Genomic DNA, 14,739 nt, shown 5'->3' with positions numbered 1-14,739 from the left:
TCAAATTTTCGATAAAACCGTAAATTTAGAAGTTACAGTGGTTCAAAGTTTGAAAAAAATTTTCGGTTCTTTTGAGCAATATTTTCCATTGACTTTTAAAATTAAAATATCTTCGAAACTACTACAGTTACAAAAAATTTTAACGAATACTTTTTTATAGACAATTCAATTTTCTACAAAAAAGTATTCTTTGAAAATTCCCAAAAAATCAATAGTTTAAGAATTACCGCTCGTATAGATGTAAATTAAAAAGTATTGACACTTCTAAACGATGAATTAAATTTAGTTTTAAAAAATGAGTTTAAAATATGGGGAGAAATAAATTTTATTTTTGTATCTATTGTTTGTTGAAATTTGTTTTTTTAGTTCTTCAGCCTTCTATCGTGGATATCTTCTAAATGGTTAGAGTTACGGCTATTTTTGACTGAGTACTTTTTGTAGGAAATTAAATTTCCTATAAAAAAGTATTTATTCAATTTTCCGAAAAAACCGTAAATTTAGAAGTTACAGTGGTTCAAAGTTTGAAAAATTTTTCGGATTTTTTGAACAATATTTTCCATTGACTTTTAAAATTAAAATATCTTCGAAACTACGACAGTTACGAAAAATTTTAATGAATACTTTTTTATAGACAATTCAATTTTCTATAAAAAAGTATTCTTTAAAAATTTCCAAAAAATCAATAGTTTAAGAGTTACCGCTCGTATAGATGTAAATTAAAAAGTATTGACACTTCTAAACGATAAATTAAATTTAGTTTTAAAAAATGAGTTTAAAATATGGGTAAAAATAAATTTTATTTTTGTATATATTGCGGTTACGAGTGTTGAAGATAGATAATATTCTGAAGTGCACGATCAATCCACTGACATCCAGTTCTTATTCTTCAGGAGACTAAGGAGAGAGTTGACGGGAATACCGAAGGGATATCATTCGTTGAGGGTAACTTACAAGAGAAAGAGGACAAATTCTATTATATATGCATATATATATACATATATAAAGTGAGAAACGACAGGAGTAGATTCTAGTATGCTTACAAATTACCTTATTATTCGCGCAATGCACCCAACGTCGTACGTGTACATTCTCATATCTGTCACGTGTGTTCTTAGATGGCTCGCGTCATGTTGATTGCATCAGTGTACGTTTTATTTAAAGTGATATGTATTATATTTATTCAAATATATATTATGTAAAGGTGACAAATACATTTTATTACGCAATAGTTACGATTATTTTCTTATCTTGGGTTTTTTTCTATCGCGGAATCCATACTAGGGTCTAATAATTTCAATGTTAATTTTCTTTTATTTATTTTGTGTGAAAATTATCATATATGATCATATATGGTCGTATGTGATCATATATCAAAATATATGATCGTATACGAATAGACCAGATCTTTTAATTGTTTTTAATTTGACGATCTGGCCAAATCTGATCATATATGTTCATATATGACGAAAATTGATCATCAAAATCTGATCAAATCTGACTAAATCTGATTAAATATGGCGAAATTTAATCATTTAGAACTGATCTAATTTTTAAACTGCCTCTATCTGACCAAATCTGATCGAATATCTGATATATGATCATATATGACCTATGTGATCATGTATCAAAATATATGATCGTATATGAATAGACAAAATCTTTTAATTGTCTTTCATTTGAAGATCTGGCCAAATCTGATCATATATGACGAAAATTGATCATCAAAATCTGATCAAATCTGACTAAATCTGATCAAATATGGCCAAATTTGATCATTTAGAACTGATCTAATTTTTAAACTGCCTCTATCTGACCAAATCTGATCGAATATCTGATATATGATCATACATGACCTATGTGATCATGTATCAAAATATATGATCGTATAAGAATAAACCAAATCTTTTAATTGTCTTTAATTTGAAAATCTGGCCAAATCTGATCATATATGACGAAAATTGATCATCAAAATCTGATCAAATCTGACTAAATCTGATCAAATATGGCCAAATTTGATCATTTAGAACTGATCTAATTTTTAAACTGCCTCTATCTGACCAAATCTGATCGAATATCTGATATATGATCATACATGACCTATGTGATCATGTATCAAAATATATGATCGTATAAGAATAAACCAAATCTTTTAATTGTCTTTAATTTGAAAATCTGGCCAAATCTGATCATATATGACGAAAATTGATCATCAAAATCTGATCAAATCTGACTAAATCTGATCAAATATGGCCAAATTTGATCATTTAGAACTGATCTAATTTTTAAACTGCCTCTATCTGACCAAATCTGATCGAATATCTGATATATGATCAGATCTGATCTATGTGATCATGTATCAAAATATATGATCGTAGATGAATATACCAGATCTTTTAATTGTCTTTAATTTGAAGATCTGGCCAAATCTGATCATATATGACGAAAATTAATCATCAAAATCTGATCAAATCTGACTAAATCTGATCAAATTTGATCATTTAGAACTGATCTGATTTTTAAACTGCCTCTATCTGACCAAATCTGATCTAATACTCTGATATATGATCAGATCTGACCATTTCATCTCAAAGAATTCATTTCAAAACAGCGTTCACACCTTAAATTACTGTTTCCATTTTTTTAAAAAAATTTGAAGCGGCCGCTTATACTTTTGTATGAAACCGGTTTCATACAAAAGTATAAAAAAATCTATAAATTTTTTATTGCTGACCTATTCCTAGACCGTTCGGTATCAAGTGACATTAAATTTCAATTACCGGCCAAAGTACCAACACTAAGCTCCTCGATAAATATTTTTCCTGCCAATACCGTAATCTCGACAGCCCAAAAAATTCACAACACAGAGAAAATTATGGGAACAGTTCCAACAACAGTACGGGAATAGAAAACGAGCCCTCGGTCTAGATTTTCTCTGGGATATTCATAGGAACCGTTTCCATAATTTTTTTCTACTATTGGTTTTATTAATTGGCAATTAGCGAATATTGTAATTAGTGTAATAACAGTAGTTTTAAATTTTATAAAAAGGTTTTTATTTATATAAGATCAATGGAAATTCAAATGAATACAAAGAGAGCATGGCATTGTAAACTCGGCCTTCATCAATGACAACACAATTTTAAGCTCTGAAAGGCTTTTTTTGCAAATCCGCTCGTTGGGGATTTCATGCGATTGACAGCATAGACACAGGGGAAAATAAATAAAATAAAAAAATTCATGGGAAGTAGGCGTGTCGTACATAATTGGAATCGATCTGATTGTTATTCAAGGATCTGTGAGTTTTCTAACAAGCGTCCACTTAAAAAATAAAACTCCACTGAATAAAAAATACATTCGATTCAATTGCTCATTACGCAAATGCCTTTCATACATTCATCTCAACAATGAAACATTTCGTTTAACGTAAGACTGCAGAAAAAAATTTACCATTTCCGGGAAAACCGCATGGACACATTTTCAAATTGGAATTCTGGCTAAACTATTGGAGATGCGAAAAAATTTGTCATGACCAATCTTGTAGGAAATTAAATTTTACATAAGAAAGGTCCTAACAAATTTTGATGTAACATCAATACTTTAGCCAGAAATTCAAATTTGAATTCGACTAAGGATTTTTGAAATGATACATTTTTTGGACAACTTTAAAATTCAAATTCTGGCTAAACTATCAGAGATATGAGAAAAATGATAAGAGATAATTTTGAAGACAATTAAATTTCCTATAAAAAAGTCCTTAGCCATTTTTACGTAAGTTGAATAGTTCAGACAGAAATCGATAAAATGCAAAAGTCAACTCCAATCTAAAGGATCGCGGTTCGAATCCCGTTCGCGGTTTTTCAAATATTCAGTTTTTTTTTTTTTTTTTTAATTAACCTTGAGTACTTACAGTGTAATGTAATTAAATATTTTATGCTAGCAATTAGTTCAAATACAATTTGTCGAAAGACGAGGCCGTTAAATTTATCTCGATAAATAATAATAATAATAATAATAATAATAATAATAGTAATAGCATGTATCACTTTGCTCTATTTACTTTGTATGACATGTGGGCACGTATTTATATATACATATATGTATGGATGATATGAAAAGAGGAGATGGAAGGGTGGTTAGATGTATATTGAACTCAATTACGGGTGAGAGTGGTAGTGATGGCGATATGGGGTAAAGAAAGTGCATCACATAATAATAATAATACTGATAGCAGAGTGAAATTAAATGTCGGTACCATTAAACGACCTCGTAACATGTAATTTCAAATTTCGGTAAACAGTTATTCCGAAATGTTTGCTGTGGTTGTGTCTACCAAGTTTACTATTTATCTTTCTGCATAACTATCCCAGTCTAACTAACTCATTTCCGTTAGTTTGAGTACCCACATCATTATTATCAAAAAAAAAATTAAAAATTTTTTTTTTTTCAAAATTGACTCTAAATTCTTTCAAAGCATCACTTTTACTCTCGTTTGAGTACCCACAACCCTATATTTAAATTACAAATTTTTTTTCTGATACTGGGGTAAAATGAACACGCTGTGTAAATAAATTTTATTTTAGTAAAAAAAATCGTAAATCCAGTTGTTATATATGAGATTATATTAGATTCTGATATAACAATGAATACGAATAAAAATAAAAATAAAAATAAAAATATATATATATATATATGTATATGTAGAGAGAGATAATACTTGTCGGCAGTGACAATATTGAAAGCAACTAGACTTATTGCATGTACTTTTCAAGCCAGGCGTTATTATTCGTGATACTTGATGTGCACAGAAGCACATTCACAAAATGAGCATTCATACATCTACTATATATATGTCTACCATATATGTATATATGTACATAAATATATATATACAATGCAGCACATGGATTACGTTATATTATACATGTATCTTTATATAGATTATATATATATATAGTAAGCATTTGAGTCATGACAATAGCCCGTGATATTGAAACTCAGCTTGTATATACCACCGGGAAATGTTTGGCAGTGGGTAATCGACCGTGTGCTATCACAACTGTCACACTTGGACGTACATCAAAATATGTTATATATTTACTTTTATCTTTTAAAAATATATAAATGCATATATGTATATTTGGGCGCATAAAGAGATAGAGAATTGAATGCCCTTTAAAATGAGTACCCACAAGACGTATTTATTTTTGAAATTTTCAATGGTTCATATATATTATTTGAGATATATGTACACATATATATATTTGGGTGCATAGAAAGATAGGAAATTGAATGCCCTTTAAAATGAGTACCCACAAGACGTATTTATTTTTGAAATTTTCAATGGTTTATATATATTTTATTTGAGATATATGTACACATATATATATTTGGGTCTATAGAAAGATAGGAAATTTAATGCTCTTTAAAATGAGTACCCACAAGCCATATTTATTTTTAAAATTTTATATTACATATATATTCTGTTAAAAATATATATATAGGTTATGTAAAATATACAAAATAAATATGTCATGTGGGTACTCATTTTAAATGGCATTAAATTCTATACACATGTATATACATTGTAAACATATATATGTATATATATATATATATACATATATATATATAAATTTTAGATTTATTGGAATAAATTGATCAAAAAAAAAAAATTTATCGCTGGCGATTCTCGACCCATAAAAATAATTTCTCATAAAATTTATTTTTGCAAGTCCATAAATTTAAATTGAGTTTAAATGACGAATATTTACATCGCAATTATGTAATGCTCAAAAAGTTAAATATAGCTAATTCATAAGTACTTAAAAAAGTGATAAATTATATAATTATTACCAACGCACTCGTACTTCCAGTACTAACTCACAGTTACGACTTTTTTTTATTACTTTTCATTTAACCAGATGTCGAGTTGTTAAATTAAATTCTAAAAAAAAAAAATTAACTTATTTGTAGTTAACATAAACGAGATTAAAAAATATAAAAAAAAAGTAAATTAGCTCAGAGGTTAATGTAAATAGTGTTTGTTAAATAAAACGCTTGATCTTTTTAAAAACATAGACGATAGACGATGACGATCGTCGATGAGTTTTAAATAAAAAGTAAAAGCTATAAATAGGATTTGTGACTAGAAATATACTGGCACTGGTGCTAGTACTAGTAGCCGGTGAATAGCCATCGTGGGTGGAGGCTGGGGCTAGAGAAGGAGCCAGAACCATGGGGCGGGTGGTTAAGAAAAATCGATGACTGTTACTATTACGATTTAGTTAAGCTCTAGAGGATTTCACGATGAGAACTCGGATTACATTCTCTTCTTTCATTGCTACTAGGTGGAATTTAACTAGACTCGAGATGTCCAATTACATCTATTACTTATATATTTATATTATTTATTAGAAAAATTTATTAATTTCATTTTTTTAATTTTTTTTTGGAGGTCAATATTTAAATTCAATACTAATTTTTAAAAATTTATAGTAGAAATTAATTAGAAACGTCGAAAAAAAATTAAAAAAAAAAAAATTAAAAAAAAAAATTGCTGGGGATTCGAACCCGCGACCTGGAGTTAAAGCACAAAATTTGCAAATTTAATTTTTCTGACTTAAAAACGCGATATCTCGGAAAATTAGCAGCCGAATTTCGTGAAAAAAAATTATTTACACTAAGTTTTGTAACCTGAATCAATTTTCAGATGACTTTTGTGTTTCCGTTTTTATGGATAATTCATTAGAAAATTATTTTTTCTGCCTTCAAAGAGTAAAAAAAATTTATTTCGTGTATCTCCAGAGCTTATTGAGGTACCAGGGATTCATTTAGATTTTTTTTTTAAGAAAGTAAAAAAATGCCGACACGGGGATTCGAACCCGCGACCCAGAATCGCAGCATTAAATTTGCAACTTTATATTTTCTGACCAAAAACGCGATATCTCGGAAAGTTATCGACCGACTTTCCAGAAAAAAAATTATTTGAACTCAGGATTAAAACCTGAATCACACAAATCAATTTTCAGATGAATTTTATACTCCAAAAATCATCGAAAAAAATAATAAAACAAAAACTTTTCGGTTTTTACGAATAATTCATTAGAAAATTATTTTTTCTGCCTTCAAAGAGTAAAAAAAATTTATTTCGTGCATCTCTAGAGCTTACTGAGGTACCAGGGAGTAATTTAGATTTTTTTTTACCAAAGTTAAAAAAATGCCGAGACGGGGATTCGAACCCGCGACCCAGAATCGCAGCATTAAATTTTCAACTTTAATTTTTCTGACCAAAAACGCGATATCTCGGAAAGTTATCGACCGATTTTCCAGAAAAAAAATTATTTGCCCTCAGTATTGAACCCTCCATCACATGAGTCACTTTCCGAATAAATTTTGTTTTCCTAAAATATTAAAAAAAAAATGTATTCATATTTTTTTCTAAAATTCATCAAAAAAAATTTTTTTCCTGCGCAGAATTCATGGGAAATTAAAAGGGCTTTGATTTCCATTTGAAAAAAAAATTATATTAAATTTCACGGCTAGTTAATTTAACTAGATACATAAATCTGAATTATGAAAAGTGTATTAAAACTTTAATGAGCTTATATTCATGGTAATGATATATGTATACTTGAACATTGACGTGCGCGTCACATCTTTGGATTTAAATTAGTTTGAAAACTTTATTAACGTGTTTAGAATATATTAAATAATAATAATTATTATTATCATGATAATTATAATAATTATTTTGAATGTTGCGATAAAGTACAAGTTTAACTCACATCGCAGGCATGAAAGCACTTAAATGAAATTAAATATTAAGCGGGAAATTTACTGAGACGTTAATTTTAATTTATTTAAATTAGCGGTCCCCGGGGCAAAATGAGACGCAATTTTCAACAAAAATTTTTAAATAAAAAGCGCGACTTTTTGAAATTTTTACAGAAAATTTTCTGTGTTTATTTTCTAAATTATTTTATTGCGAATTGAAAAGAAGCCGGGGTCAACTGGAGTGAAAAAAATTTTTTCTTGTTTGCGAACAAAAAAGTAAAACTTTTTTCAGTTAAAATTTAAATTCTGTCAGACGAATTAAATTCACGTCAAAAGTGAAATTCAGTATTTTATTTTTTTTGACAATTGAATTTTTTTAAAAACTAGTGGAAACTATTTTTGACACTTGGATAGTTCTGGAATTTATGTGCATGAAGTTTATAAAATTTTTTTATTTGATGTGAAGTTAAATTTTTTTTTTTAATTTTCTGAGCCATCGATTTTATGTCCGACATTTCATATTTTTTTGAGCTGAACTTCTACTTCAGACATCGGAGAGTGATTTTATAAAATTGATATTTTAAATAAATAATAAATATATGACTGAAGTTAAATTATTTATTGCAATTATTAAATTTAAATATCGAATTCAAATATTAGTAAAATTATTACTGATAATGAAAATTGTAATTGATATCATATATATATATATAAATATATATATAGACAGATAGAGAATTGAATGCCCTTTAAAACGAGTACCCACAAGACGTATTTATTTTTGAAATTTTCAATGGTTTATATATATTTTATTTGGTATATATGTATACATATATATATATTTGGGTGCATGAAAAGTCAGGAAATTTAATGCTCTTTAAAATGAATACCCACAAGACATATTTATTTTCAATATTTCCCAAAATCTATAAATATATATATATTCTGCAAAATATATGACATTTAAAATGTTAAAATAAATATGGCTTGTGGGTACTCATTTTAAAGGGCATTGACTTCTCTATACTTCTCAACTAATAATACACTCATATTTGAAGCGATCGTTTGAATTTAGTAGGAATTACTATAGTATGTATTTATAATCATAAATATTGTTTACGTGTATTAATTTATATAGATTACAAAAAAAGTTTATTTCAATATCTTCTGACATTTAAAAAAAAAAAGCCGTGCCAAAATACTTTTGTTATTGATACGTGTCAATAAATATGATATATAAATACCCATCGATATCATGTGTTGAAAGTTAAATTGTATCTGTATGAAAATAAATTTATCGCGTTTTCTCAACCAAACAGAGTTGAAAAAAAAGTATATTTTTATATTTATATCACGTATCACTTTTTTTTATTTTGTAAATTCAATCGACTGTGACGATTTTTTTTATTCTTCAGTTTTTATCAAACTTTTTTATTAACATAAAAAAAAAAAATTCTTTTTGCTTTTGATAAAAAAAAAAATACTTCGGTTTATAACTTCACTAGAAATTCCTTCAGCTTTTCCATTAGGCGGTAAATAAATTTTTTTATAAAAAAAATAAAATCTTGAATCAAGAAAATTTTTTTAAATTTTTTGCTTCTTAAAAAATCTCCATTTTTTAAATGCAGATTTGATTATTTTAAATTAAAATCACGTAAACAGAAGATTGTTTCTTAACACGTGAATAATATTGCTTACTTTATTTTCTATGCAGTAATTTGTTTAAATAGAGTAGGGTAAATAAAGTTTATTTATACTAAAATCCTTAGGGATGCAACTGGTTTGCTAGTGGATAAGTTTTGTTGCGTGATCTAATACTATGTCAATTATCCTTGAGTTTTCGTGGCAACTTGAAATAAAATTATACTAACTATAACTATATTGTTTAATTACTAAACAATACTTAATTCAATATACTATCCATTAACATCCATGACCTTTTTACAGCACTTACTTTTACTCATTTAATTATAATTACAATTATAATTGTTTATTTTCACTGATAAATATTCAAATTTTTAAATCGTTATGTTTAAAATACTTATTGTGGTTTAATTATCGAAGATATCGTAAAAATGAAAAGGAACAATCTTACAGGAAATTCAATTTTCTACAAAAAAGGTCTCTTTAAATTTTTTGATAAGTCTGATATTTTAGCGGTAATTTTAATTTTTTAAAAATTATTATTTGAAAAATTAATTCCCGCCCATTTCGTAAATTCAATTAATTAAAATTTTGACTTAACTATTAATTATACGGAAAAAATGTTTGAACAAAAGTTGTAGAGAATTAAATTCTCGACAAAAAAGGTCTCATTGAATTTTTCGATAGTTTAGATATTTTAGCGGTAATTTTAATTTTAAAAAAATTATTATTCAAAAATTTAATTCCCGCCCTTTTCGTAAATTCAATTAAATAAAATTTTGACTTAACTATTAATTATACGGAAAAAATGTTTGAACAAAAGTTGTAGAGAATTAAATTTTCGACAAAAAAGGTATCATTGAATTTTTTGATAAGTCTGATATCTTAGCGGTAATTTTAATTTTTAAAAAATTACTATTTAAAAAATTCATTCCCGCCCATTTTTTAAATTCAATTAATTAAAATTCTGACTTAACTATTAATTATACGAAAAAAATGTTTAAACAAAAATTGTAGAGAATTGAATTTCCGACAAAAAAGGTATCATTGAATTTTTTGATAAGTCTAATATTTTAACGGTAATTTTAATTTTTAAAAAATTATTATTTAAAAAATTAATTCCCGCTCTTTTCGTAAATTCAATTAATTAAAATTCTGACTCAACTATTAATTGTATGGAAAAAATGTTTGAACAAAAGTTGTAGAGAATTAAATTTTCAACAAAAAAGGTATCATTGAATTTTTTGATAAGTCTGATATTTTAGCGGTAATTTTATTTTTAAAAAAATTATTATTTAAAAAATTCATTCTCGCCCATTTTTTAAATTCAATTAATTAAATTTCTGACTTAACTATTAATTATACGGAAGAAATGTTCGAACAAAAGTTGTAGAAAATTAAATTCTCGACAAAAAAGGTCTCATTGAATTTTTTGATAAGTCTGATATTTTAGCGGTAATTTTAATTTAAAAAAAATTATTATTTAAAAAATTCATTCCCGCCCTTTTCGTAAATTCAATTAATTAAAATTTTGACTAAATTATTTGTTATTCGGAAAAAATGTCCGAACAAAAGTTGTAGAGAATTGAATTTTCGACAAAAAAGGTATCAATGAATTTTTTGATAAGTCTGATATTTTAGCGGTAATTATAATTTTTAAACAATTATTATTTAAAAATTTAATTCCCGCCCTTTTCATAAATTCAATTAATTAAAATTCTGACTCAACTATTAATTGTATGGAAAAAATGTTTGAACAAAAGTTGTAGAGAATTTAGTTCTCGACAAAAAAGCTCTCTTTAGTTTTTTTGATAAAATCAATGTTTCAGCAAATATTAAACGTTTTAAGTAAAAAAAAAAATTTGATATTTAAAAAAAAAAAATATTACAAGAGCTAAATAAAATTTACTGTTGAATTTTTTATATAAATAAAAAATATGACAGTAAATAAAATATAGATAAAAATATTAAAAGCAAACATTTATAAAAAATGTAACTTTTATTTATTTTAAACGTCACATCGAAAGTGAAGTTACGCTGGTAGGTCTCGAGCTTAAATTTAATAAATATCAGGTAACTTAATATTCTACAGCAGTCGAGCACACACCGAGCTTGCTAACTTTTACTGAAAATAATAGTGAGGCTGGTAGTCGATGCAGCGAAACGTGTGAAAAATAAACGGACAAAATGAAATATTATTTTGCTTTGAAAAATAAAAAAAAAACAACTTTACTGAATCTTAATAACCATTATTTATATAAGCAAATTTTCCCTACGGGTAATGATAACTCATTTTCACATCAACTGACGTATTAAATAAATTAAATTATTGTTGTATAAATTAATAGCAATATATAAATAATTTATGACTTATCAGAGATGGTATGAATTTATTATTTCAAAATTTATGCTTAGATACTTGGGTTTTATTATTATTTATTTTAAAAATTGGCCAGATAATAAATTTATAAACATATTCATACATATATACATATATATACATATATATATACATAGAAGAACAGAGAATCTAATGCCCTTTAAAATGAGTACCCACAAGACATATTTATTTTAAATATTTTACAAGACTTATAAATATATATATTTTGTAAAATATATATGTCATTTAAAATTTATAAAATAAATATGTCTTGTGGGTACTCATTTTAAAGGGAATTTAATTTTCTATCTTTCTATGTATTGGTACATGTATATATGTACATATATAATATATAGATATAGATATATGGAGAAGATAAAATGAACGCTTGGTAAAAATTGTTGAAATAAAAAATAATGTGAGTTTTGAGAATAGGAACGGAAGAAATAGGGAGGAAGTAGACGGAATTGTGGTCGTTACTGGGGATGTAAATGTTAATGCTGGTTTGTTTAAATAAATAAATCTCTGGTTATCAAAAGGATATTAAGACCCTCTTCGGATGTCCTGAATAATAATCTTTGACGGTCGTCTGGTCTTATACGAGACAAAAGAACCCGCTGACCCACTCATTCTGCGCTACATCCTTGTAATTATTTGTCAAATCACTTGCTCATGGATTTTATCTCGAGCTAAAATAAATAATAACGAGCTTTTGTTCTTGTGCCGCACAAGTAATGAGATTTCATGTTAAATAAATTTCTCATTAATTATTTACAGTCTTATAACTTTTCAAATTTCAAATTTTATTATTTTATTTTTTTATTTTTGATGAAAAAACTTTCATCAGGCAGCAGATTTTTGTCTTTTAAACTTAAAATTACAATTACTCCTAAACAATTGAATTTAGGAGAAAATTTAAAGAGACCTTTTTGACAGGAAATTTAATCCTCTACAAAATTATTCCTTATCATTTTCATCATATCTCTATTATTTAAGCCAGAAATTTAATTCAAAGGAATTAAAAAATTTTTCCTCAAATTCCAGAATCCCCAAAAAAATGACTTGACTTAAAATTGAAATAACTCCTGCGCAATTGAATTTTTCCAAAAATTTACAGAAACTTTTTTGATAGGAAATTTAATTCTCGACAAAATTATTCTTTTACATTTTCATCGTATCTCTATTATTTAAGCCAGAAATTCAATTCAAAGGAATAAAAAAATTTTTCCTCAAATTCCAGGATCCCCAAAAAAATGACTTGACTTAAAATTGAAATAACTCCCGTACAATTGATTTTTTTCAAAAATTCACAGAAATCTTTTTGATAGGAAATTTAATTTCCTACAAAATTACTCCTCATCATTTTCATCATATCTCTATTATTTAAGCCAGAAATTTAATTCAAAGGAATAAAAAAATTTTTCCTCAAATTTCAGAATGCCCCAAAAAAATGACTTGACTTAAAATTGAAATAACTCCCGCACAATTGAATTTTTTCAAAAATTCACAGAGACCTTTTTGATAGGAAATTTAATTCCCTACAAAATTACTCCTTATCAATTTTATCATATCTCCATTAGTTTCCCTGTTATCACGAATAATAGTAACAAAAATGTATTTTTATAATTAAATACAAACCACTTGTTTATTTTGCATTTTCTACGATTTCGTGCCCTCGGTGTAAGTTGGATCATCCAGATTTTTAGCTGCGTCCATAATAATAATAACAATTTTACTCTTTAATTAATCAATTAATCAATCAATCAATCAATTAATTAATCAAGTAATAATTTATATTTAGCGAACGTAAAATTTTCCTACTAACAAGTGATCAAACAAACTACCAAGCCACTAAATTAATAAATTTAGTCAATTTAAATTTAAATACTCAATAATAAATACACCAATTAATATTACAAAAGTACAATCAATAGTTATTAATTAATAGAATAGAGTAAAGAAGATAATAATTTAATATAAAAGAGTAAAAATATAGAAGGATGTTATCTACTTTTTAAGTGTGAAAAAAAAGGAAAAAGAAGATACGATAAAATACGTGTTACAGAAAATTGCAGCAAAATGTGCAAAAAAGCTTGAGAATATATATATGAGGTATATTGTTGGATATATATTTCTCATGTTTATTCAAGTTGTTTCGCTCGAGCTTTTATCTTGATAAGATTTTTTTTATTTTGGTGACGAATTGTCATTACGCCGAGTTATATAAATTTTGTCTTTAACATATATATGTATATATATTTGAATGCATAGAAAGAGAGGAAATTCAATGCCCTTTAAAACGAGTACCCACAAGACGTATTTATTTTTGAAATTTTCAATGGTTTATATATATTTTATTTCATATATATGTATACATATATATATTTATATATATTTTGGTGCATGAAAAGTCAGGAAATTTAATGCTCTTTAAAATGAGTACCCACAAGACGTGTTTATTTTTGAAATTTTCAATGGTTTATATATATTTTATTTGAGATAAATGTATACATATATATATTTGGGTGCATAGAAATCTAGGAAATTTAATGCTCTTTAAAATGAGTACCCACAAGATGTATTTATTTTCAAAATTTAAAAAGATTTATATATATTTTATCATATACATATATTGATATTGGAAATTATTCAAAATATATATGTCATGTGGGTACTCGTTTTAAAGAGCATTGAATTTCCTATCTATCTAGAGGTTTAAATATATATATATACATATATATTTCATAATCTCACTTCCGGTCACTCAGAACCGGATTTTAATAAAATGATATTTTAAAATTTGAGATAAAAATTTCCAGAAAAAAAATGAAATAAAATTAATCTCGTGGGTAATTGAAGTATCAAGTACTTTTTTACATAAAATCAATAGTCGTCTTAAGTAATAAAGTTTTAAAACCCACGTCAATACACTCAACTCTTGA

At 26.1% G+C, this 14,739-nt stretch overlaps 1 protein-coding gene across 5 annotated transcripts in view; it reads right to left on the bottom strand.

The window, feature by feature from the left end:
* Positions 1 to 14,739, bottom strand: part of LOC130668237 (uncharacterized) — an 82,859-nt gene that overhangs the window by 62,985 nt on the left and 5,135 nt on the right. The window contains exon 2 of one of the 5 annotated variants that reach the window (XM_057470446.1): positions 13,436 to 13,503. The exons of the other annotated variants lie outside the window; for them this stretch is intronic. Within the exon in view, the coding sequence (XP_057326429.1) occupies positions 13,436 to 13,453 (18 nt within the window). The 5' untranslated portion in view covers positions 13,454 to 13,503. The remainder of the gene's footprint in view (positions 1 to 13,435; positions 13,504 to 14,739) is intronic. 5 annotated transcript variants of the gene reach the window in all.

The sequence above is a fragment of the Microplitis mediator genome, chromosome 1 (assembly GCF_029852145.1).
Source record: "Microplitis mediator isolate UGA2020A chromosome 1, iyMicMedi2.1, whole genome shotgun sequence".
Lineage (NCBI taxonomy): Eukaryota > Metazoa > Arthropoda > Insecta > Hymenoptera > Braconidae > Microplitis > Microplitis mediator.
The sequence above is the reverse complement of the archived record's forward strand: the minus strand, read 5'-3'. Positions and strand labels throughout refer to the sequence as shown.